The 25864-nt window shown below is 32.6% G+C and overlaps 2 protein-coding genes across 8 annotated transcripts in view; both read left to right on the top strand.

Moving 5' to 3' along the window:
* LOC114334509 (Bardet-Biedl syndrome 5 protein homolog) overlaps positions 1–8604 on the top strand; it is a 61948-nt gene extending 53344 nt beyond the window's left edge. For 2 of the 4 annotated variants that reach the window (XM_050655539.1, XM_050655540.1), the window contains exon 6: positions 8152–8603. In XM_050655539.1, the coding sequence (XP_050511496.1) occupies positions 8152–8559 (408 nt within the window). In that variant the 3' untranslated portion in view covers positions 8560–8603. Of the gene's footprint in view, positions 1–8151 lie in introns of all 4 variants that reach the window. The other 2 variants (XM_050655541.1, XM_050655542.1) reach the window with 2 other exon arrangements.
* LOC114334495 (G protein-activated inward rectifier potassium channel 4) overlaps positions 1–25864 on the top strand; it is a 73874-nt gene that overhangs the window by 16575 nt on the left and 31435 nt on the right. Inside the window, exon 1 of one of the 4 annotated variants that reach the window (XM_050655537.1) lies at positions 17803–18065. The exons of 2 other annotated variants lie outside the window; for them this stretch is intronic. The gene's annotated coding sequence lies outside the window, so the exon portion shown is untranslated. Of the gene's footprint in view, positions 1–17802; positions 18066–25864 lie in introns of those variants that run through there. One more of the 4 variants, XM_028284543.2, reaches the window with a different exon arrangement.

Below are 25864 nucleotides of genomic sequence, written 5' to 3' on the forward strand. Positions count from 1 at the left end.
TTATTTTTAAGAAAATTAAGAAAGATAACAAAATGTAATACAAAAACCGAAAATTACCAGTTAAAAAAATGTGTATACAAAGTGATCAAAACTTTTTTCTATAAACTTACCTAAAATACATTTAATAATAAGCTTCAACAATAATAAATGTTCAGCAAAAAAAATTTTTTTTTAGCTCTTATACAGTATGTCTGCGTAACTTGGAACCTATTAATAACTTTTTTATTATCAGTTTTACGAAAAAAAGTTATTCTTTATAAAATACTCTGCATCGTTTATAATCCAAGATGCAATTATCATATTACAAGTTTAATTAATATTATACGAGGTGTGTCAAAAAATATGAATTTCACTCAAGAGTAAAGTACCTTTACATTTCACAATATCGAAAATTAATATTAAGAAAAGATGTTTGGAATTAAAAAATTTGTTTTAGTGTCTAATTAAAATATTGTGAATAATAAAGGCGCTTATCTCTTAAGAAAAATTAATATTTTTTACATACCTCGTATAAAATTAAAAAAGTTTGATATCTGATGGTTGTATCTTAGATTTTAGACCAGTGAGAGTATTTTACGAAAAATAACTTTTTTTCGTAAAAGTGATAATAAAATAGTTATTATAATTGTAATAAAATGATGATGAATACCTATCCGTAATTTGAGAAAAAATTGAATTTTTTTTTTTTCGATTAGAATGATGTAATTTTATATTTAGACACATTTTTTTATTTCAAACAATAGGTCTGAATCCCGCGTATAAAAAAATTTGATTAATAGCAAGCTGAAAATTTGTTAATAGCTTAAGGGTGTCTAGTCGGATAAACTTTGATATATGGGAACACTGGAACAGGGGCAGTTTTCATTGTGGAACAGGTTAAAACTTTGGAACGGTCACACCACGGAAACGGCGCATTTATTTTGTCCGACAGAACAGACTTAAACTCACCGAACAGAGATTAAACTCTCATGCAAAAATCAGACTGCTATTTATCACCTGTCATAATTCCTGCCATTTAACATCTTCTACATGTTCCACTTATTAAAACGCCCATTTGGTGATAAATAGCAATCTGATTTTTGCATGAGAGTTTAATCTCTGTTCGGAGAGTTTAAGTCTTTTCTGTCGGACAAAATAAATGTGCCGTTTTCGTGGTGTGACCGTTCCAAATTTTTAACCTGTTCTACAATTAAAACTGACCCTGTTCCAGTGTTCCCATATATCAAAGTTTGTCCGTCTAGACACCCTTAAGCTATTAACAAATTTTCAGCTTGCTATTAATCAACTTTTTTTTCATACGCGGGATCCAGACCTAAACTTTTAATAATAGCATTTTTTGATATTCTGGAATATAAAGGTGTTTTACTCCTTAACGGAATTCATATTTTTGACATAACTCGTACAAAATTGACAAAATTTGATACCTGATGGTTTAGTTTTAGATTTTTGACTATCCTGAGCATTGTATTAAGAATATCTTTTTTCGTAAGATTGATAATAAAAAAGTTTTCCATGTGGTTCCTAGCTACGCAGACACACTGTATAAGAGCTTCTGTATAAGAATTTTCAAATTGCAATGCCATATTCGGATTCAGCATAGTCAAAAACAAAATAGAAACACATTTGATCAAAGTAAAATGATGAGTTTAACGATATTTTTAAAATTATTTATACAAAACAATTGTTATTGTTTAAACAATTAATAAACAATTAGCAGCCAAATCTGCGAGTAGAACTTTTTACTTTAACATGTATATAAACTAACAAAAAAGGTTTTAGAAAAATATAAGCTTGTTTGAATTTTTCCGAAACAATGCATGTTTTCGTTCTAATTGCACTCCCCTATAAACTAAGGATAAATTATTAAATTATTGAAAAATAGTAAGTAAAGAGTGTCCACCTGAAGAAATGTTTTTCTAGATTTACAACAGATGGCAACAGAGATAATACCAATTTTTTTAGTTAAAATTAATTTCAGTTTCAGTTGAATGTTTATTTGTGTTATACTAAAAGAATGAGATTTAAGTATTATATTTAACATATTATTTATCTTTGGAGATCAATAGTATAATGATTTATTATGATGGATCATATTATTTTATTATTATACGATTTACCATACATCATAATATCAATGTAAAGATAATTGAACAACCTTTAAAATGAGTTATCACTCGACCCACCTTTCTGTTCAATATTTTAGGGGTGAAATAGACGTATCTAAGCTAAGTTTTTCCAAGAAAATTAATTAGCTTCCCGAAAATGTTTCTGTTTCGTTTTCACTGAATAATTATTTTTAATTAATTATTTCAATTAATTACAATATCATTATTTTTCTTCTTTTAGTTGGGTCTGATCACATACTTAGAATGTTTATTAAAATAAATCAAATTAACGCTAGATGATTCAAATATTGACTATGTCTGGTGTTGAAACAGTTATATAAATTATTTTTGCGTTTTATAATCTGTCGTAAGTTGAAGGTTTACGACCTGACTAAGAACTGATGTTAAAATTAAATCGTTCGTATTAAATTTTCTAATTTAAAATTGGGGAAAGATCCATAAATAAAATATTCAAATATAAATGTCCAAAAAATAAAATAAAATAGGGAATATGATGGTTAACTGTATGAAATCAAAAAGAATTCAAATGCTGCTGAATGGTAAGGAAATCAGACACTAATAGTAGTGATAAAACTAAATTTTAAATTAAACTCAGTAGCTTTAAAACAACTAGTTCTCCCCCTGTGTGGCTCAGTAATACTAGAGCATACCTTTAGATCCAAGGTTTGTGGGTTCGAATCTGAGCTTGGTAGGAAATTTTTCGTTAATTAAAAATTAATTAATGACAATATTTCTATCCTTATGGGATAGATACTCATCGGAGGGACCGCGGACGTTCGGGTACAATTAGCTTCTCTTTGTAAAGATAATAAAGTCGACTTTAATAAGTAACAAGACATTATTATTCAACGCACGACACATTACACTAGGTATCTGATTGCAAAATCAACTAGTTGTCGAGCCATTACGTATAAACATAAAAAAATAAAACAACTAGTTGAAAAGCTATTGAATTATATGGAAAGCAAGTATAGTGTAGAAAACAGAGGTTTAACCTTGCAAAATAGATACAAGTTCAGTTTTATTTTTTTTCTGGTATATCAAGGGGTGCTTATTATGAGACTAACTTTTTCATAAAAAAATTTCGCCCCGGAACCCCCTTTTCACCCCCTTAAAGGGGGTAATTTGTGGTTTTTGCGGAACGTAGCCCTTCCTGCACCTTTTGCAAAAAATTTATTTTATAGAAATATGAAGAGGACTACATTTTCTACGATTTATTTCCCAATAGCATATGTCTATCACCCACCGTTTAGTGGGGGTGGGGCCCCAAAGTTGACAAGTTTTTAAAAAAGATGTTTTTAAAAAAAAATATTTTCCCTAACTGTAATGGAAATTAAGAAGAAATCCTGCGGCAGTTATTCACAAATAAGTGACTGATTTTTTGGTATAGGTTTCACTTAAGGGTAATTACCCTTTTTTTTAATTACAAGGTGTTACATTTTAAAAAGCCCCTTTTTATACCATCTGAACCGTTTATGATGTAGTAAAAAACTTTCAGCGATTACCTATGTACTGGTGCTATTTACAAATTTGTATAAGGCACCCCCATTTTTCCCCGGAACCATCCAAAAAAAAAAGAAGAATTAATAAAGAAAGTGATTTTCTTGGAACCCTTCACACACAATGCCCTTTATTAAAATACTTCATATATCATTTTGTGCACGTTATTATTACCCATGCATAGACACCAAAAGCGAGTTCCTAGTGCAACCCTTGTAGCCAAAAAAAAATAAATAAAAAAATTTTTTTGTTTGCTTTTTGATCCATATGGGCATATGCTTCATCAATAGTGTTTTTCAAAAATATATATGGTTAGTGCAACATCCCTGCGGAAACCACCCCTATCCTTAAAAATATACTGCAGAAACTACCCCTAACCCTTGGCGAGCATGTTTTTACGATTTTCTCATTACCTAAGCATTCTTTTGAGACAAAACTTATACAAGGTTAAAGACCACTATTTACTCTAAAAATTAGGTCCTATTCATTTTTTTCGTATAAGCAACCGTTACTGCCCAGTGGCGCCGTAAACCTCAGATATGCTTTGGCGGGCACCAGTTTTTGTTTTTTTTTTTCGTCACCTGTTCGTTTTATTAATAAAGTACTTGTAAATGTAAAATGTAAAATAAAACAACACAGTGTAACCTACAAATTATGACCTATGTGGCCCAAAATTAATTTTTGCATATTTTCGCCACCTACAAGTATTTTATTGCATTAATGCTACTTTAATAGCGCAATATTCACCCTTATCTGAGCGCTAAGAAGTTGCGGATCCAGGGAGGGGTGATAGGGGCGATCACCCCCCTCCCTCTCAAACCAAGTGATATTATATTTGAAGATTATAAAAATATTCATTTATTTTTATAAAAATTTAGCCAATTGGCGCCCCCCTCTTAACGATGCTGGATCCGCCACTGTCGCTAAAGCATAAAAAGTACGCCATTCTTATAAAAATAATAGTATAATATAAGTATTTCTATAAAAATAAATGAATATTTTTATAATCTTTAAATATAATATCACTTGGTTTGAGAGGGAGGTGATCGTCCCCTGCTTAGCGACCACCTAAGGGTGAATATTGTGCTATTAAGGTAGCAGTAATGCAATAAAATGCGTGTAGGTGGCGAAAATATGCAAAAATTAATTTTGGGCCACCACTGTGGCTTTGGGGCGCAAAGAATGTAAAATGTGCATAGGTCATAATTTGTAGGTTACACTATGTTGTTTTATTTTACATAAGTACTTTATTAATAAAACGAACAGGTGACGAGAAAAAAAAAACAAAAACTGGAGCCCTCCAAAGCATATCTGAGGTTTACGGCGCCACTGTGCCGTAACGGTTGCTTATACGAAAAAAATGAATAGGACCTAATTTTTAGAGTAAATAGTGGTCTTTAACCTTGTATAAGTTTTGTTTAAAAAGATTGCATAGGTAATGAGAAAATCGTAAAAACATGCTCGCCAAGGGGTAGGGGTAGTTTCTGCAGTATATGTTCAAGGATAGGGGTGGTTTACGCAGGGATATTGCAATAACCATATATATTTTTGAAAAACATTATTGATGAAGTATATGCCTATATGGATTAAAAAGTAAAAAAAAATTTTTTTTCCAACCCCCATTTTATTTATCTTTTTGGCTACAGGGGTTGCACTAGGAAATCGCTTTTGGTGTCCATGCATGGGTAATAATAACGTGCACAAAATGATATATAAAGTATATTAATAAAGGGCATTGTGTGTGAAGCATTCCAAGAAAACCATTTTCTTTTTAATTCTTCTTTTTTTGGGTGGTTCCGGGGGCATTATACAAATTTTTAAATAGCACCAGTACATAGGTAATCGCTGAAAGTCTTTTTACTCTAGCATAAACGATTCAGATGGTATAAAAAGGGGTTTTTTAAAATGGAACACCGGCACCGTGTAATTAAAAAAGGGCAATTACCCCTAAGTGATATTATACACCAAAAAATAAGTCACTAATTTGTGAATAATAGCCGCAGGATTTCTTCTTAATTTCCATTACAGTTAGGGAAAAATATATTTTTTAAAAACATCTTTTTTAAAAACTTGTCAACTTTGGGGCCCCACCCCCACTAAACGGTGGGTGATAGACATATGCTGTTGGGAAATTAATCGTAGAAAATATAGTCCTCTTCATATTTCTATAACAGAAATTTTTTGCAAAAGGTACAGGAAGGGCTACGTTCCGCAAAAACCACAAATTACCCCCTTTAAAGGGGTGAAAAGGGGGGTTCCGGGGCGAAATTTTTTAAGAAAAGTTAGTCTCATAATAAACACCCCTTGATATACCAGAAAAAAATAAAACAGGTCTTGTGTCCATTTTGCAAGGTTCAACCTCTGTTACCTACACTAGTAGAAAGGTTAATCAATTTAAATATTTTGGGAACGATTAGTAGCCCAATAAATGAACGTTTTGGTGTGTAATTTTCAGGGGCAACTCCGAATTGCATGGAAATTTGGATTTAGGTTCTACTTACCCTCCACTTCAAAGTTGAATTTATCCCATTGGTTGCTTTTACTTGGGGGGTGACAGTCACCCCTTCTCAGGGGGTGAAAAACGCGTGTTTAAAATAAGCCCATAAATTGACCGATTATAAGCAACTTTAGTTATATAAAGTTTTTTACATAAGTCAATACTTTACGCGTTATTTGCAGTTGAAAATGTTGATTTTTCGACAAAAAAACTACGTTTTCAGACAGTTTTTTGCAAATAACTCAAAAAGTAAATATTTTATCGAAAAAAATATTCTAAGTAAAAGTGTAGCTTATCAAAAAACAAAAAAAAATGGTGTATCAGTAAAGTATATACATTAAGAAAAAGCAAAGTTGTAGCTCATGAAAAATACGCTCTTATTCGTCTAATTTCAAATCGAATAAGTCAACACGAAATCACCGAAAAGTTAAGCACTTTTCGGGAAAAGTTTATTCACATTTTTAAAGTACCTAAAAATGATTTATACTTGTTTTTTACAAAAGTTTCTAGCACCAAAAATAAACGAGTTAAACTGAAAAAAAAAGTTGGCCCCTTTTTTTGGTAAAAAAAAAATTGTGAAAATCTCCCTCTATTTAGAACCCTAAATAAAATTAATCGTTACCGCTTTACCATTTATTTTAACTGTATATATATTGTTTATATGATCTGTAAATTTGATTGGCTTGAAGTGCTTATTTTTGAAAAAATTTGGTTTTATAATAAAACAAAATTTTCTAAAAATTTTTGAAAAATTTTCATTTTTCAAAATAACTTAAAAAGTATTAGTGATAAGAAAAATCTTAAAGAGTAAAACATATAGATTTTCTTATTATAAATATGCTAGTTTCATTTTGTTTTTCCTAAAAACAAAAATTGGTTAAGATATGGCTGTTCAAAATTTGCATATACTCGTGATTAGTGGCCCGTTCAAGCTTTTTTAACTATACTCCTTTCAAAAATAAGCCCTTTAAACCGGTGAGACTGACAGATCAGATAAAAAATAGATAAGTAAGTAAATTGTTTGTAAAGCGGTAGCGATTAATTTCATTTGAGGAGCTAAACACGGGGAGATTTGCATGATTTTTTTACAAAAAAAAAGAGGGCCAACTTTATTTTGAGCGTAACTCGCTTATTTTTAATGCTAGAAACTTTTATGAACAATTCTAATAAAGCTTTTTATAAACACTTTAAAAAAGTTTTAACAGATTTTTCCCGAAAAGTGCTTAATTTTTCCGCGATTTCACCTTGAAATATTCGATTTGGAATTAGACGCACAAGAACGTATGTTTCATGAGCTACAACTTTGTTTTTGCTTGATTGAGAGACTTTACTGATAAAAATTTTTTTTCAGTTTTTTATAGGCTACACTTTTGCTAAGAATATTTTTTTCGATCAAGTGTTTACTTTTTGAGTTATTTGCGAAAAACCGTCCGAAAACGTAGTTTTTTTGTCGAAAAATAAACATTTTCAATCGAAAATAACTCGAAAAGTATTGACTTACATAAAAAAACTCTATAGAACAAAAGTTGCTTAAAATCAGTCAATTTATCCATTTCCGGTCTTATCTTGAATATATGTTTTTTCACCCCCGAGAAGGGGTGACTGTCACCCCCCAAGTAAAAGCAACCAACGGCACAATATCAACTTTGAAGTGGAGGGTAAGTATATATATAGATACTTATATCCAAACTTATATACTTATATATACTATATCCAAATTTTCATGCAATTCGGAGTTGCCCCTGAAAATTACACGGTATCGCCGTATTTCCCGTTCATTTACTGGGCTATAGGTATAACAGACCAGATAAATTCATACATTAAATATAGCGCAAAAATACAGACTAAAACCGCTTTTTTAAATTGAATATTTCTTTTACTTTCAGGTAAATAACAAAATGAAATGACGTTTATTAAACGTCATTCAATGTTTACATATCGAAACCGTACCGGACATACTGCGTGACTTGCATTAGGATTAGGATAAGAAATAATATCGTTTTGAATAACATTTTTTGTATTTTTTAGATTGCAATAAGAGACTCAAAGTTTGGAACTGCACTCGTTATAACAAGCTCAGAGTCGAGTGGACTGTACGTGTTAGGCTTTAAAGTAGATCCAGAAGAAAAACTGAAAATACTGTTTAAAGAACTCTCTTCTTTACACACTGTTTACACTACTAAGCCTACTTTTGGAGTGGAATACAAATGGACATCTTCACAGAATACAAAAGAACACAATAATAACATAATTGCGGAATTTGAAGCATTCGATGAAAGTAAAAATGAGATATCAAATTCCATATCGGCTTATTTAGCCGATGAAGGTCATTCCAAGGACCGACTACCAGCGTTCTGTCCTGAATTGGGGTTGGCCGTTGAATCTATTAAAGAGGGATACACGTTACAAAAACTTTGGGAAGTCATACCTTCATAAATATTATCATAAAACTAATATTTTGAAATATAATTTAATAAATCTTATAATTGTTTTTATTTATTTATTCTACATATTTGTACTAGCCCTCAGATTCAAATAAAACACCAAATCTCTTAGACTTCTTTGTGATTAAAGGTATCCCTCTTAACAACTTAGCAATATAATTATATTGCTAACCTCTCATCTTGCACCTCTCGTCAGACCATTCCCACATTATAATTGACTAAGACTCCAAAATCATTCTCAGAAATAGGCCACCAATCCTAACCAATAACCAAACAAATTGGAACATATTCCGAAGTACACTAACAGAACACGTATCAACGAACTTGCCACTTAAACAGAAATACAAATTGAAAACGCAGTACAACTTATTAACTCCATAAGAAAGTCGGGGTGGAGTGCTACTCCCGCAGAGACAATATGGAAGGAAGCCATAAATTTTTCTCTAAGTGCAAAAAAACTTGGTCGAAGGGTAAAGAAAACTTAGGAGAAAGTGGCAAAACACACATGCACCTATTGACAAAGCAAATCCGAACAGAATTATCAGAAGACTTAAAAATCTATTAAAAGAAGAAAAAACAGAGGGATCCAAATTTACTTTGAAAATCTGACTCCGTTCAAAGATACAAACTATTCTTTATGGAAGACGACGAGAAAAGTAAAAGGGCCACAAGACGCCATACCTCCTTTAAAAATGTAAATGGGCAAGAACAAACACAGAGAAATCCATTCGCAGAAAATCTTTCGACAGTATTTTCGACAATATTTAGTCCATTTACCAGAGTAGTACCACTAGAAAAAGAAGAACCATTTATTCTTTTCTTGAGGCTCCATATCAAGTGGAACTGCCAATTTCCAAGTTTAATATTAAAGAAGTGAAACAGATAATAAAGAATAAGAACCTAATAAGGCGCCGTGATTCGATCTCATAACTAGTAAGGTCCTTCAGGAACTAACCAATGATTGCTACAGAATAATCACTATGATATTCAATGCTATGTTAAGTCAGCATTACTTCCCTTTGCATTACTTCTCTTTCGCTTTGAAATGGAAAGTGGCACAGATTATACTCATTTAAAAACATGGTAAAGATCCAAAAGATTTTAACTCATACCGACCGATTAGTCTACTCCCAATCATTTCTAAGGTGTTTAAAAAACTTTTGTTAAGAAAAACTAAGCCAATATTGGAGTAAAATGGACCATTAATTTGGATTTCGTAACCAACATGATACAATAGAACAAGTTCACAGACTATACACAACAAGAAGAACTAGTCCCGAAAACAAGAAATACTGCACTGCAGCCTTTTTAGATGCCTCTCAAGCTTTTGTCAAGGTGTGGCACACAGGACTTCTGTACAAATTAAAGAAAAACTTCCTTATCCTTACTTCAAACTGCTTCAATCATACCTTACAGAAAGGAAATATCTAGTAAAACATAGTGAAACCTATAAAAACACTACCCCAGCCTATCTGGTGTACCTCAGGGTAGTGTGCTCGAACCTATCCTGTAGGTACGTGATATTTACGGCTGACTTACCAACAAGCAATAACGTAAGGGTTGCAACATTTGCAGATGATACTGCTTTCTTGGCCTCTCACGGTAATACAATAATAGCATCAGAGATACTGCAACTACATCTGAACACAAATCAATGGCTTAAACTCTAGAGAATTGGAGTAAACCCCTCAAAATTCACAAACATTACATTCACTCTAAGAAGAGATACATGTCCCCAAGTTAACCTCAATGGACATCCTTTGCCCCAAAGGATGACGTAAAATATCTAGGCATTCACCTTGACAAACGACTAACTTGGACCAAACATATATGGACAAAAAGACTTCAACTGGGAATTTTATACAGAAAATTTAACTGGATGTTGGGAAAAAATTATTTTCCTAATCATCGTCAACAAGCCGCTGATATACAAAGCAATAATAAAACCTATTTGGTCATATGGTTTGCAGCTCTGGAGATCAATTAGCAAATCTATTATTATGAAAATACAAAGATTTAAATCCAAAATTTTGAGGACATTCGCTAATACCCCTTGGTATGTCCAGACTTTCCTCTGACTATATTTCAAACGCAGCACTTGTCTAGTTCAAAGTGCATATTAATATCATTAGAGAATGTTTCTACTGTTTTTAGCATCTGTTCTAGATTGTCTCGAGTAGAAGCCATTAATTTCAAATCATTCATATACAACAGATGATTAAGTTTCGCTACTACAGTATTCTTGTTTTTAATGCTATAACCTGAGTCAGTGACATTATAGATATATTCTTAATATATCTATAAGCCATTCATACGGCACTGAATCAAAGGCCTTTTTGTAGTCAATAAAGGCAGTAAAAAGGTTCCTTTGGTTGGTAAATGCTTGGTTAGAAATGACTGAGTCGATGATAAATTATTCTTTGCAACCCATAGAACCCTTAGCGCATCCTTTCTGTTGAGGCTCTATGATATTGTTTAAAGCACAGTGTTGGTAGATACACCGGGTTATACAGGATGTGACCAATTTATACAAAGTTGGAAGACAAGTAATTGGGCGGTATTTGGCTGGATCTTGGGTGTTATTTTGATCCTTCGGTATTAAATAAGTGGTTCCCTGAGTTAGAAATGATGGTATTTCCTGCGGGTTAGAAATAACATGATTAATTAATGTTGATAAGCACTCATGAATACTCCAAAACTTCTTAAGCCAGAAGTTCTGAACTCCGTCTGGTCCAGGAGATTTCCAGTTATGAAGCTCTTTGATGATATTTGAGACCTCTTCAGTAGTAAATGGTTCGTAGTTAGCTGTGACGTAGTGGTGACAGTTGTGCGTTGTATCTTCTATCCAGTCAGCATTGTTGATAAGAGCAGCTGGTGTGGAAAGTTGATTTCCCCAAAACTCATGAATCTCTTCTTGGCTACTTTCTACACTTTCGACACTTTCTACGATGGAGTTGAGTTTTCGAAGACCTTATCCAGATTTAGCCATACGGCTCACACTCCCTCTGAGGGGAAAATTGACTCATCCCAGATACCTACGGTATCAAAAGGATTGAGCTCTGGTGGGACTCTTTCCGTGTTACCGAGCCCTAGGTGACTTGGAATGCAGGTGTATCTCCCAAAAATTTTCGTACACTTCTGGCCGTCGCAAGTAGTACAGCTTTCTGCATGGTCTTATAAAGATGTTCATTGAGACCCAGCTTTTTTATGCTTTCGAGGAGGGTCTTCGGAATGACTCCAGTAGTAGACATAACAATAGGTATCGTCTGGGTACTTTGCATTCTCCATTGTCTCCGTATTTGGATTTCCAGATCTCTGTACTTGGCGATCTTTTCAGTAAATTTACTACGTAGATTATTGTTGTTAGGTATCGCCACATCAATTAGTGTTGTTTGTCTTGTTAATTTATTAACTAGTTCGAAATCTGGTCTATTATGTGCCACTGTTTGGTCTGTGAGCACAGTGCGGTCCCAGTATAGCTTGTAGTTGCCATCCTCAAGCATACTCTCAAAAACGTATTGATAATATGGCAGATGGTCCGTTTGGAGAAGTCCCAGCTTGTTAGCTATCTCTTGATGAAGGATTTTCCCACTGCGTCATGCCGTTCCTTGTATTCAGTTGCAGCAAATACCTGGCAGCCCCCTGTAATATGTTGGATGGTTTCTTGGGCTTGACATCCATATTGGCATCTGTCGTTTTGAACCTGAGGGTCTTTGACGATATATTTTAGGTAATTTCTGGTTGGTATAACCTGATCCTGAATTGCCAGTAATGAACCCTTCGTTTCAGGGAACATCTTTCCTGATGTCAACCAATAGTTCGACGCTGTATTGTCGACATAGTCTTGGCTGACCTCATTGGGATGTCGCCCGTGCAAAGGTTTACCCATCCAGGTGCGCAGTTTTTCGTCCTTAGTAAGGTGGTTTATGCGCATTTCTGGTTCCCTCAGTTTGATCGGTGTTGTGTCATCTACTGCGCAAATTGCGCGGTGTAGAGTAGATGTTTCAGCCTGCATCTGAAAATAAGTTCTTAAATTAGCAATCTGTTTATCTAATTGCTCACCTATATCCATAAGTCCTCTTAATACCGGGGTAATGTCGTTCGTTCTACTGCACTTTTAGGGTGGTGTTTTTGTGCCTTTGTTAGGTGTGTTCGTACTTTTCGCTGAAGATTGTCTATACGAAGACCTTTATTATTATTATTATTATTATTATTACAATCTTCTCAAAAACCAACAAGCAAAGAGAGGCCTAAGCAAACCTGATGGAGCCTACAGCAGCGGAAGATACGCCTTCAACAGTGCTTAGCCATTGTGTTCTGTACCATTTTTAGTTTTCGTGCTCGCGTATCAGTTTATATAAATTCAATGCGCATTCCACCCGTAAACAAGCCAATATCCTTCAAACAGCTTGTAAGAAATCTTAGATGTTAATAAAAAAATATTGTATTAGCACTTTAGTACAAGAATAGACAGCAAAGGCAATAACAAGAATAAATTTAAAATTTAATCAATTTATAAGGAAGAAAAAATTAGAGAAAAGTAGTAACTATAATCGAAAAAATCAGCAACCAGATTGAAACAGAAAATACCACAAGAGATTTTATAGAAAGAATATCAAAATAAGCATAAACACAAATTTTCTTGATCTTTTTGATCATCTTGCAATCGTGTAGGTGGTCTTCCTCTGTTTAGTTAATCTGTTCTTGGTCTCCATTCGGTTAACTTGCGTGTCCACCAGTGGCGTACCGATAGATCAACGGGCCCTGGTTCCAGTTGGGATGCAGGCCCGCCCGCCCTATAAAAACACACATTGTATAGGTATCAAAAATTTTTATTTACTTACTTACTTAAGCCGTCCTCTTATACGTCGAGGTGCCGAGGATAATAATATTAAAGTTTTTATATATAATCTTTAGACCTTCTACCCTCTTGGGTGTAGGTATTAACGTGTGCTCTGTTAACAGTGCACAAATCTCTTCCATTGTTTCCTGTTCTGTGCCATCGCCTTTGCTTCTTTCCATGATATTCCTTTTTTGCCAAGAATCTTTGCCATCACTTCGTTCCATGTCTCTCTCGGTCTTCCTCTACTTATTTTTCCCTGCACCTTCGTTTCCCATATCTTTTAACTGGTACTTCTTTCTGTAGTCGTTGTAGATGCCCCCACCAACTTAATTGTCTTTTTTCAACATACTCCATCATTGTCTCGATTTTCAGTTCTTCTCTTATGTAGTTATTCCTTACCCTATCCCTTCTAGTGACTCCTTGAACTCTGCGTAGATACCTCATTTCTGCTGCCTGTATCTTACTTTTCTGTTGTCTATTTAGTACCCAGGATTCACATCCGTATGTAAGTACTGGTCTGTATATAGCCTTAAATATCTTGATTTTCGTATGTTTCGATACTTCTTTCTTGTTAATAATTGTTTTTCCTATTGCGTGGTACAGTCTATTCACTTTATCAATTCTTTTGTTGATCTCAGCTCCCTGTCTACCTGTTTCTTCAATGGTTACTCCCAAGTACTCGAATGATTGTACCTGTCTAATCTCTGTATCATCTACCTGGACATGTACATCCTCTCTTTCTTTAGCTATTACCATTACCTTCGATTTCTCTTTGTTCATAGTCATACCATACTTTTTTAAAACTGTGTTCCATGTTTTTACGCTTCTTTGTAGCTCGTCTTCAGTCGCTGCTAAAATTACTACATCGTCGGCAAATTTACAATCTGCTATCTCTGTGCTTTTCAGATTTCTATACCCTATGTGTAATGGTCTGACTTTTGTTTTTGTTTCTTTTATTATTTCGTCCATAAAAGTAATAAATAGTAACGGGCTCAAGCTTCCCCTTGTCTTACACACACCTTCAGTTGTTCTGAACTGGTCAGATATCATATTTTTACTTATCACACGGTTTCTAGTGTCTCTGTATATTGATTTAGTTACCTGTATAAGTTTCTCTGGTATGTTTCTGTTCTTCAGACTTTTCCATACTTTTGATCTAGGTACTTTGTCGAATGCTTTTTCCATATCAAGGAAACTGAAGTACGTTTTTTTCTTCCTAGATAATCTTTTATTGATTATATCGTTTAACGTAAAAATGTGATCTTGTGTACATCTACCAGGTCTAAAACCACTTTGCGATTCTTCTAAAGTTGGTTCTATTATTTTTCTCAGTCTACTCTCTACTATTAGCTCATAAACTTTCATCACTGTACTTAACAGAGTTATTCCTCTATAGTTATTGCAATTCTTTTTGTCATCCTTTTTATGTATAGGTACAATTAGACCAATCTCCCAGTCTGTAGGTATTTGTTCATCTCTCCAAATCATTTGAAATAGTTCTAATAACTTTTGTAGTCCCACATCACCCGTGTTTTTGATCATTTCCGCCGTAATTTGATCATGACCTGGTGCCTTTCCATTTTATCTTCCTAATCGCGTCAGGTAGTTCATCCATTGTAATGTTTGGTATAAATTCAACTTCTTGTTCGCCAGTTCTTTCTTCATCTTCTTCACTTGTTCTGTGTGGTTCGTGTTGTAGTAGTTTCTGGAAATATTCTTTCCGTCTTTTCATAATGCTCACTTCATCAGTCAGTAGATCTCCATTCTGATCTTTTAATGATGTTACTTCCTTATGTTTATTACCTCTTATTCCTTTTATGACCTTATAAAATAATTTCTGATTGCTTCTGCTATCGTGTTCTAATTTATCTCCAAAATCTTTCCAGGACTTTTGTTTTGCTGCTACTACTATATTTTTAACTCTTTTCCGCTGCTCTCTATATTGTTTATAATTTTCTTCTGTTCGGTTACCTATATATTTTCTCCACATCTCCTTTTTCTTGCGCGTGTGTCTTCTGATTTCCTCTGTCCACCATGCTGTTAGATTCTGTTTACTGTTGCTTTTGTGTATTCCACAAACTCTCTCTGGTGTTTTTATAATTGTGTCTTTGAATGTTTGCCACATTTGTTCCACTTGTAAGTTTTCCCAATTTTTCCCTCCTAATTCTTCGTTCAAAACATTTACATATTTGTTCGCTAAAGTTTTGTGTCTTAATCTGTATGATTTGATTGTTCTAAATTCTTTTGTTATTGCTCTTTGGTTGTGATCCTCTGTTACTTCGTCTTTTATTGTTGCCACGAGTAAATAATGATCACTACCTATCTCTGGACCGCGTCTTACTCTTACATCAGTGATTTTCCTTCTATTTTCTTTTTCTATCAACACATAGTCTATTATGGATTTTTCACCTGTGCTAGGTTCTTCCCTTGTATACTTATGAATATCTTTGTGTTCATAGAAGGTATTTGTGACGATCAAATTGTGTATTTGACGGTAGTCGAGTAGTCTCTTGCCATTATTATTTCTCTCTTTTTCCCCATGTATTCCAATTACTGTCTTGTACTCATGATCTCTCTGCCCTACTCTCCCATTAAGGTCTCCCGCTACTAATATGGATCCTTTACTTCCTTCGGTCGCTATTGATAGTTCTTCGTATAAAACATCTTTTCGTTCTGCTCTTTCGTCTTCGTTCGGCCCATACGCCACTATTATACTTTTGTTTTGTTCATTGCATTTAAATTCAATTACCATTATTCTGTCGGATATGGTCTCCCACTTTTTTACAAACTTTCTGTTTCTGGAGTGTATGATGCATCCTACTCCTGATGCAGCTCTTTCAATTGTGTCGACCCCACTGTATAATAGCAAATGTCCATTTTCTAGCTCTATTTCTCCTTTGCCTTTCTTCTTAGTTTCTGTCAATGCAAGAAAATCTAAATTTGCCTTTTCAAATTCCATTTCTAGTTCCTTCTCTTTGTTATACAAAGTTTTGATGTTCCAGGTTCCTAGTTTAATAGCTTTTGTTAGGGTCGTCCATCTCTAGTAGAAGTAGTGACAAGGTGTGTTTAAATCGCTCCGTGGTTATTAAAGTTTTTAATAAACATTAAATACAAATCATCATATTATATCATAAAATATAAATATCAGATATTTATAAAAAGTCAAGCTAATTTATAGTCCATTTACGGTTTTTGCTGTAAATTTTAAAAAACCGTTCGGATTGAGATGAAATTTGGCATACACATATAGCTCTAGCTAACATCATAGCTATATAATCAAATAAAAAAAGTAATATTGTTCCGCTGTGTGCTTTTGCCATGGGGGTAAGTTTCATCCCTTTTCGGGGGTAAAAAACATACGTTCAATATAAGCCCGGAATTGGATAAACGACTAATTCTAAGCAACTTTAGTTCTATAGAGTTCTTTCACTGTGTCAATACTTTTCGAGTTATTTGCGAGTGAATATGTAAATTTTTCAACAAAAAAAAATCACGTTTTTAGACGGTTTTTCGTAAATAACTCAAAAAGTAAGTATTTTATAGAAAAAAATATTGTTAGTAAAAATATCATAGCTTATACTTATAGCTTACATACAAACCTCTAGAAAGATAATAAATATAAAAAAAAAACTTGGATAACGGTGGGGTTGATATCTTTTATCAAACGACGAAATTTTCTTAAAAAGAAATTAGTGTCTATATTTATCCTTATTATCCTTACCACTATTGTGTATACATATTTAGAATTTAATTTCATTTATTAAGAATTAACGTACCTACAGGATAAAGGATGAAGGTGCTATAAACACGAGTATCGAGCATCGAGCCTATTGTATTGGAATTATTTGTATGTCCCATCGTATAAAACTTGGATTGAATATCTCAGTTTCCGAATTTCTGCAACTTTGTAGTTTACCTACAAATAACTCATGGATCGTGCTAATATAAAAAAAATACAAGTGATTAAGTTAACACGTGTAGAAAGGCACTGGCGGTTAGTCTTTGAAAAAAGAACTTGCACTTAAGCAGGAAAAACAAGTAAGGAACCTTACAAAGCGTTCCTTGTTTCTTAGTAAATTTTTACCATGCTCAGTTCCCCACTTGTGTCCACCTCCAACTACAATCCTTCATCCTTGCCACGTGGTCAGCGAGGTTTTTCCTAAATTATTTGCGTATTCTTTAGTTGTGATTTTAATCCTGTTTGTTTTACGAAAATTAAAACTGGAAATAAACTATTTGATTTATGCTTCATGTGAGGGATCCTTGGATTTACAAGTTAAACCATATTTTCCAGTAGTTGACACTTAGCTAACATTATTAGATTTTTTCATGAAAAAATGATTTAAATACTGAGATTATGTTTTAGACAAGTGTTACACTTTTATTGTACTATTTTGCCAACCTACACCAAAATTTAATTTCGACGGAGACAAATTGTTGTCGCTTCTTTTGTTCATGGTAGAATTAAGTTAACAAGATAATAAAGGAATGCAAAATTATTACATATTAAAGGCGCAGGTCATACAGAAGCAAGTAACTGCACGAAAAAGTTGAAGACTGTGATACGTATTTGACTATGTGATTCCAAATTAACCTATGTATTGTTTGTTTTGAAAATCTGCCTTATGGAATAATAATCCTCATTAAACGACTTTGTAAGTATACTAATTATCATTAGTCGAGGCATTTAAGACTTATGCTTTTTATTCTGCTTTACTCACGGTTTTTCCTCTAGATTTTAAAGAATCCTTGTATTGACATGAAATTTACCATACACGTAGCTAACATGTCAAAAAAGGTAAAATTGTGCCAATGTGTGCTTTTGCCTTGGGGGTGAGTATCGCCCCTTCTCGTACATGCGTTCAAAATAAGTTGTGAAGTGGATAAACTGACAAATTTTAAGCAAATTTTTGTTCTATAGAATTTTTTCACTAAGTCAATACTTTTCCAGTTATTTGCGGGTGAAATATATTCATTTTTCATGTGTTTTCAACACATTTTCAGACGGTTTTTCGCAAGTAAATCAAAAAATAGGTATTTTATCGAAAAAAATAGTAGATTCTTACTCGTCAAATTCCAAATCGAATATTTTAACGTGAAATAACCAAAACATGAAGCACTTTTCCAGGAAAACTTATGAGAACTTTTTCAAAGTGCTTAAAAAAGTTTCCAGCATCAACAGTTGGCAAGTTACGCTCAAAATTAAAGTCGGTTCCTTTTTTATTGGTACAAAAAAATTGTGAAAATCACCCTCTAATTAGCAATCCGAATGAAATTAATCGTTAGTGCTTTACAATTTACCTACTTTACTTTTGTGTTGTTCCATCGGTTCAAGGTGATTACTAAAAAAAATGGTAAAGTAATTTTTTTAATTTTGTAAAAAAATTTCCTTTTTTTTCAAAATATCTTAAAAATTATTAGTGATAAGTACCAGAAATTTCAAAAAGTAAAAAAATGTATGTTTCCCTTTTCTGAATATTTTGGATTTTTTATTTTTCTGGAAGATAAAAATTGGTTCAGATATGGATGTTCAAAATTTGCATACACTTGTGATTAGTGACTCGTTCAAGCCCTTTCAACTACAGCCCTTTCAAAAACAAGTACTTTGAACTGATGAAACCTAAATATAAAAAATACATAAGTTAAGTACCTAACTTCTGAAGCGGTATCAATTAATTTCATTTGGAATCTTAATTAGAAATATGCTTTATTGCCACAGTGCCAATGAAAATTTTACAATTTTATGGACAGATTTACTAGAATTAGATAAATCGTCAATACTAAAAAATACAAGTTATTAAAGCAAAACAAAAACAATATATTACAAAATTTAAATAAATTGCAAGTTGAACATATAACAAATATAATACAACCATAGGAACTAATAAGTTTAAGCTTAAGCTGATGCATATTACTAAGGGGTTGTGTAAGCTTATAATAATAATTGAGGGGTGATTTTCACGATCTTTTTGTATCAAAGAAAAAGGGACCAACATTAATTTTTGACTTGCTTACTTTTGGTGCTAGAAATTTAAGAAAAAAAAAACAAAAATAAAGCTTTTTTAAGCACATTAAAAAGTTCTAATGGGTTTTCCAAGAAAAGTGCTTCATTTCTTGGTTATCTCATGTTGAAATATTTCATTGGGAATTTGGCGAGTAAGAACCTACTTTTCATTAGCTATAACGACCTGCTCCTACGGGGTGTACATACTTCATACATACACCGTTTTTTCCACTTTGTATAAGCTATATTTTTGAATAGAATGTTTTTGGATAAAATAGTTATTGAGTTATTTGCGAAAAACCGTCTGGAAACGTGTTTTTGTTTTGTTAAAAAATGAACATATTCACTTGCAAATAAATCAAAAATATTGGCTTAGAAAAATTTATATAGAATAAAAGTTGCTTAGAATTAGTTAATTTATCGACTTCCGGACTTATTTTGAATGTATGTTTATTCACCCCCGCGAAGGCGTTAAACACACCCCTAGGGAAAAAGCACACATCAACACAATATCCCCTTTTTTTACATGTTAGCTACTTGTATATCAAATTTCATGTCAATCCAAGCGGTACTTTAAAATTCAGAGGTTTTTCATTATTTTACCGTGAGTGAATGGACTATTAATCTTCAAGAATATTTTAATAAAGGGTGTAAGATACCTATTTAAAAGAGAATTATACATAAACCTAGACTAAATGGCCTAGGAGAGTGCCTCTTAAAATGGTTGGGTGATACACCCACACCATGAAAAAAGTTTTTTGTCTGTTTAGTATCTTGTATCTTAAAACTATCTTTTAACGTTTATGTGGCCATTTTTTCTGTTTTTTCTGTTTGAGGGTGGTACGGAGGACAAAACAACTCAATAGCATACATGATTACACATTGTAATGCAGATTAATATTATCAAGATGCTCACGCATATGCCGCAAGTATTAGCACCTTTTTCTAATTATGGACGTAAGAAAAAAAAAGAGTTTTGTACTTCTTTTTCTTAAGATTTCATTTTTATTGTAGCATTAGCTCGCATGATGACGTTTATGTCGAAAGCGCTCAGCTAAAGAAATAAATTACTTCTTACACACTTTTATATACTATTTTTTCACTTCCTTTATTCATTCAAGTGTGTACAAATTTATAAGTTTTCAAATACATATTTATGTATATCTGTAGGATTTTTCAGTAGGGTCTTCCGATTTTTGAAAATTATAGCAGCCATAGTGTTGAAGCTATACCATTGAAGCCAAATTATAATGTAAGATAAAGTTTATTAAAAAACTGGTTTTGGTGTATTTTTGAAAACTTTTAAAATATCGCATGTGTTTATAGTATATGTGGTGAGACCGCTCCCGTCTGAAAAAAATTTCTGATTCGGTTTCTTTGTGGATTCCTATAAAAATGTCCCCTTTAAACAGATCTGAAGGGTGCCCGGCGGAATTTTTGGGAAGAAATTGTTAAACAATTTTTTTAAACAAATACACAAGGTCATGTTTTTTTTGCTCTGGAACATATATTTTTATATTTCTTGGGTCAATCTAAACAAGAAAGGTATCTTGTAATTTTTCTCAGAAATTGATAGTTTTGAAGTTATAGGCAATTTATAATCTGAAAAATGCGAAAATACGCATTTTTTAAATTAGCATTTTTGAGGTCGCCAGATACTTAGAATGAAGAATGAACATTCAGCTTCAAGATTCTGAAGAGTGATCGTGTCTAACTTTAATTTATACCGTTGTTTTTTAATTGTCAAATATGCGTGTTTATCCGATTTTTTTGCCTCCATTTCAAAAATCTCCTATTTTCGTCCAAAAAATATTTTTTCTAGATTTTTTGGGACATTCTAAATAAAATAAGTTTCTTGAAATTTTTCTCAAAAGTTAATAGTTTTTAAGTTATAAGCGATTGAAAATCCGAAAAATGACAAAAAACGCATTTTTGGATTTTAAATCGCTTATAACTTTAAAACTATTAACTTTTGAGAAAAATGTCAAGAAACTTATTTTATTTAGATTGTCCCAAAGAATCTAGAAAAAATATTTTTCGCAGGAAAATAGGAGATTTTTGAAACGGAGCGCACCGCACCGGCAAAAAAATCGGATAAACACACATATACCTCGTCCAATTTACTTACCGTTGCACGTCATCCGCGCCATAGCCTGTGACACGATACCAACACGAAATATTTAGGCGGTGGGTGTGTTCTTTTTTAGAATCAAAACGATTCTAAAGGGGAACACACCTACCGTCTAGATATTTCGTGTTGGTATCGTGTCACAGGCTATGGCGCGGATGACGTGCAACGGTAAGTAAATTGGACGAGGTATATTTAACAATTAAAAAACAACGGTATAAATTAAAGTTAGACGCGATCACTCTTCAGAATCTGGAGGCTGAATATTTAGTCTTCAATTTAAATATCTGGCAACCTTAAAAATACTAATTTGAATGAGTTTTAAGTCTCGAAAATGCGTATTTTCGCATTTTTCAGATTTTAAATCGCCTATAACTCGAAAACTATCAATTTTTGAGCAAATTTACAAGATACCTTTCTTGTTCAGAATCACCGACAAAACTCAAAAATATATGTTTCGGAGCAAAATAACGTGATCTTTTGTATTTGTTTAAAAAAATTGTCTAAACAATTTCTGCCCAAAAATTCCGCCCGGCACCTTTCAGATTTGTTTAAAGGGGACATTTTTGAATAGGAATCCACAAAGAAACCGAATCAGAAATTTTTCCAGACAAGAGCGGTCTCACCACATGGACTATTAGTTAATATAATTATTACGGGACATGAAACACATATTATTATTAGCTCGCCCACATCAGAGGAAACTTAACCTTCTCAATAATAAGATGATTGCCCATATGTATTTTCTTGTTATGGTTTTTTGACTTGTTATAAATAACGTGTATATCAAAAGTATTCATACAGTTTATGAAAGATAAAAAAGTATTTTCTAGATATAATATGCTAAAAGACACAATGTGACAAAGCCATGTAACAAAAATAAGTCTAGTGGGTGGTAGGGATGGGAAAAACCTACCGGTTTTAACCTAAAACCGGTTTTTTACTTCGCAATAACCGGTTTTACCGGTTGTTTTTTTGTCCCGGTTATAACCGGTTTTTTCTTTTTAAAGTAAAAACCGGTTATTAGGTTTTTACGGTGATTAGGATTAGGTTAGGTATTATTTTGGATCCTAATCATAATTATTATTCTCAAGTAATTATTCCAAACAAAACCATAATTCGAATTTTATTTTATAAATACAGAAGCAAACTGAAAGTGCAAACTCACATCAGCCAGAAACAATTAACTTTTATTATAATATTTCGTTGAAAAGGTATTTGTAATCATAATATTTACATAAGACGTGATCTGGTTGAAGTAGACGCAAACATAATATATATTTTTTACACTTGATTCTTGACATTGAAAGTGGGCGAATGACTTTTTCTGATACCAAAATAATGTTCTGACTATGAATGTCGAATTACCGATTACGAATACGAATCTCCAAGGATTTCCCTACGTTTTCAAAACGAGACACCCATGCAGGAAGTATTAAATGAGTTAAAATGTACCTATTATACAAATATACAAACGAGTTAAAAGAAATACATGATAAATTTTTTGATGGTAGTAAAAATAAAAGATAAATTGCATTATCCAATTTATTTTTAACTAAAATATTTAATTTATGTTGATATTATGTTTTTTAAATCCCATTTGAAAGAGTCTGGGAAATTTTTTATAAGTTGAAATGGTTGGGTTAAATTGTATATTATTGCAATATGTATACAGTGAGCACGTTAAGGTTGGAATAAATTCATTTTCTCGAGAATGGATGATTTTGGAAAAAAATCCTGAAACAGGTCAATTTTTATTTTTAAATTACGACTTTTTGGCATATCTATCATACTAGTGACGTCACCCATCTGGGCGTGATGACGTCATCGATGATTTTTTAAATAAGAATAGGAGTCGTAGCTCATTTGAAAGGTAATTCAATTCTCTATCCAGTAATATAAACATTAGCATAATTATTTATACAGGGTGTCCAAAAAAAATTTTTGTATTAAATTTATTGATATAAAAAGAAGAATATATGTAATTTATTTAGTTCAAAATACATTTTACTGCTCTCAGAAAACTGAAAAAAATGTTTATTTGAAAAATAATCATTGCTTTTCGCTTAAATTAAATGTTCAAACTGTCATGAGGCTGGTGGGTGGCGGGTTTAATATTGAATTTAAGCAAAAAACGATATTTATTTGTCAAATAAACATTTTTTCCTGTTTTCTGATAGCAGTAAAATGTATTTTGAATTAAATAAATTACACACATTCTTCTTTTTATGTAAATAAATTTATAACTGTATAAATAATTATGTTAATGTTTAAATTACTGAATAGAGAATTGAATTACCTTTCAAATGAGCTATCACACGACCCCTATTCTTATTTAAAAAAATCATCGATGACGCCATCACGCCCTGATGGGTGATGTCACTAGTATGATATATATGCTAGTAAGTCGTAATTTTAAAATAAAAATTGACCCGTTTTGGGATTTTTTTTCCAAAATCGTCCATTCTCGAGAAAATGAATTTATTCCAACCTTTACGTGCTCACTGTATATTAATCTTACGGTATATTATATAGTCTGTTCGCTAAACTCAGACGCAACTTTCTAGATATTTTAGTCGGTAATTTTGCCAATTTTAGTAAAATTGGCAAAAAATAATTACTAAGTAGTTAATAATCACTAAATAGTTAGTAATTTTGCCAATTTTTGCAAAATTGTCAAAAAACAAAAAAATTATCGACTAAAATATCTAGCCAGTTGCGTCTGAGTTTAGCGAACCGACTATATTTAGTAATAATCAATAAATATACAGAGTGGGTCAAATAAAATGAGCCACCCCTATATTTGGCAGTATTTATTCGATTTTAAGAAAATTAAAAAACAGGTCAATTGTTGACCTAGAAACGTCCATGTCTGAGAGCCATATATTAGAACAGGGAGTATACATTGATTGAAGACTCTTGTTTTTAGATATTGCGGGTATTTTCTGTTCTTTAGAATATAAGACAGTTTTCGGAATGATGCCCAGGCCAATCTTATTCTTCTCTTTATTTCTTCGATCTGATTTTCTTTAATTAATCTAGTGATTTGTCCTAGATATATATACTCTTTTACTTGTTCTATTCTTGTTTGTGCCACTGTAATTATTAGTTCTTCTTGTTGATTGGTCATGGTCTTTGTTTCACTGTAATTCATCTTCAGTCCTACTTTATCGATTCTCTATCTAGTTGTTCCATCATTCTTTGTAGTTCGTCACTTCTTTCTGTTATTAATACAATATCATCAGCATTATCGTAAGTAATTTAGATATTGCCCGTTTATGTTTATACCCAAGCCATCCCAGTGTAGTTGTTTGAACACATCTTCTAGCGCTTGGTTGAATAGCTTGGGCAAGATGGTATCTCCTTGTCTTACTCCTCGGTTTATTTTAATTGGCTCCGTTTGTTTCATTAGCTTAATAGTTTTTGTTGCCTTATTATACATATATATATATATATATATATATATATATATATATATATATATATATATATTTAAAAACATAAGATGTAGATCTTTGAAACACACTCAGTGAACCAAAGATCCAAGGTTATTGGTTTAACGACCACTCGTACGAAATCAAATAGATGAAATAGAGAATGTGGAAAAATCCCCTTACGAACAATTCACACATCCACCATTTCGGGCTGGGAAAAATTTTTCGAATAGAATCAAAGATCCAAATTGAAGAGGGCGAAACACATTTCTAAGAACTGGTGTTTGGATCTTTGATTCTATTCGAAAAATTTTTCCCAGCCCGAAATGGTGGATGTGTGAATTGTTCGTAAGGGGATTTTTCCACATTCTCTATTTCATCTATTTGATTTATATATATATATATATATATATATATATATATATATATATATATATATATATATTGTTACAAGTTCTTTACAATACTTTATTTAAACTCCAATACAATATTACAATACGTTAACAACTTGAACAAACTGACAACTTTAAATACTCAAAATCTCAAAATACAACTGAACTATCAAATGTCAAACACAATGTTTATATAGTTTTCTGACGTTCTAGACGTCACCAGACATTTCTGGGTTATTCCATGACATCCAGAACATTCTCGTACGTGACTACTTCTTCTTTCACGTCGAGGTACTCTTTCTATGTAGGAACAATCTACGGAACTGTCATAACACTGCTCCCTCCTTTATAGTTATTCGCCTCGAATAACTGGTCTATCAGGGTCTGGTTGAAGCCAACAGGGTGGATCAGTTCCATGATATGGGGCTAATCTCTCAATGTGAACTACCTTAGGTTTACTTCTCGCTGAAAACTGGATGCGGTAGACTAGATCATT

The sequence above is a fragment of the Diabrotica virgifera genome, chromosome 7 (assembly GCF_917563875.1).
Source record: "Diabrotica virgifera virgifera chromosome 7, PGI_DIABVI_V3a".
Classification (NCBI taxonomy): domain Eukaryota; kingdom Metazoa; phylum Arthropoda; class Insecta; order Coleoptera; family Chrysomelidae; genus Diabrotica; species Diabrotica virgifera.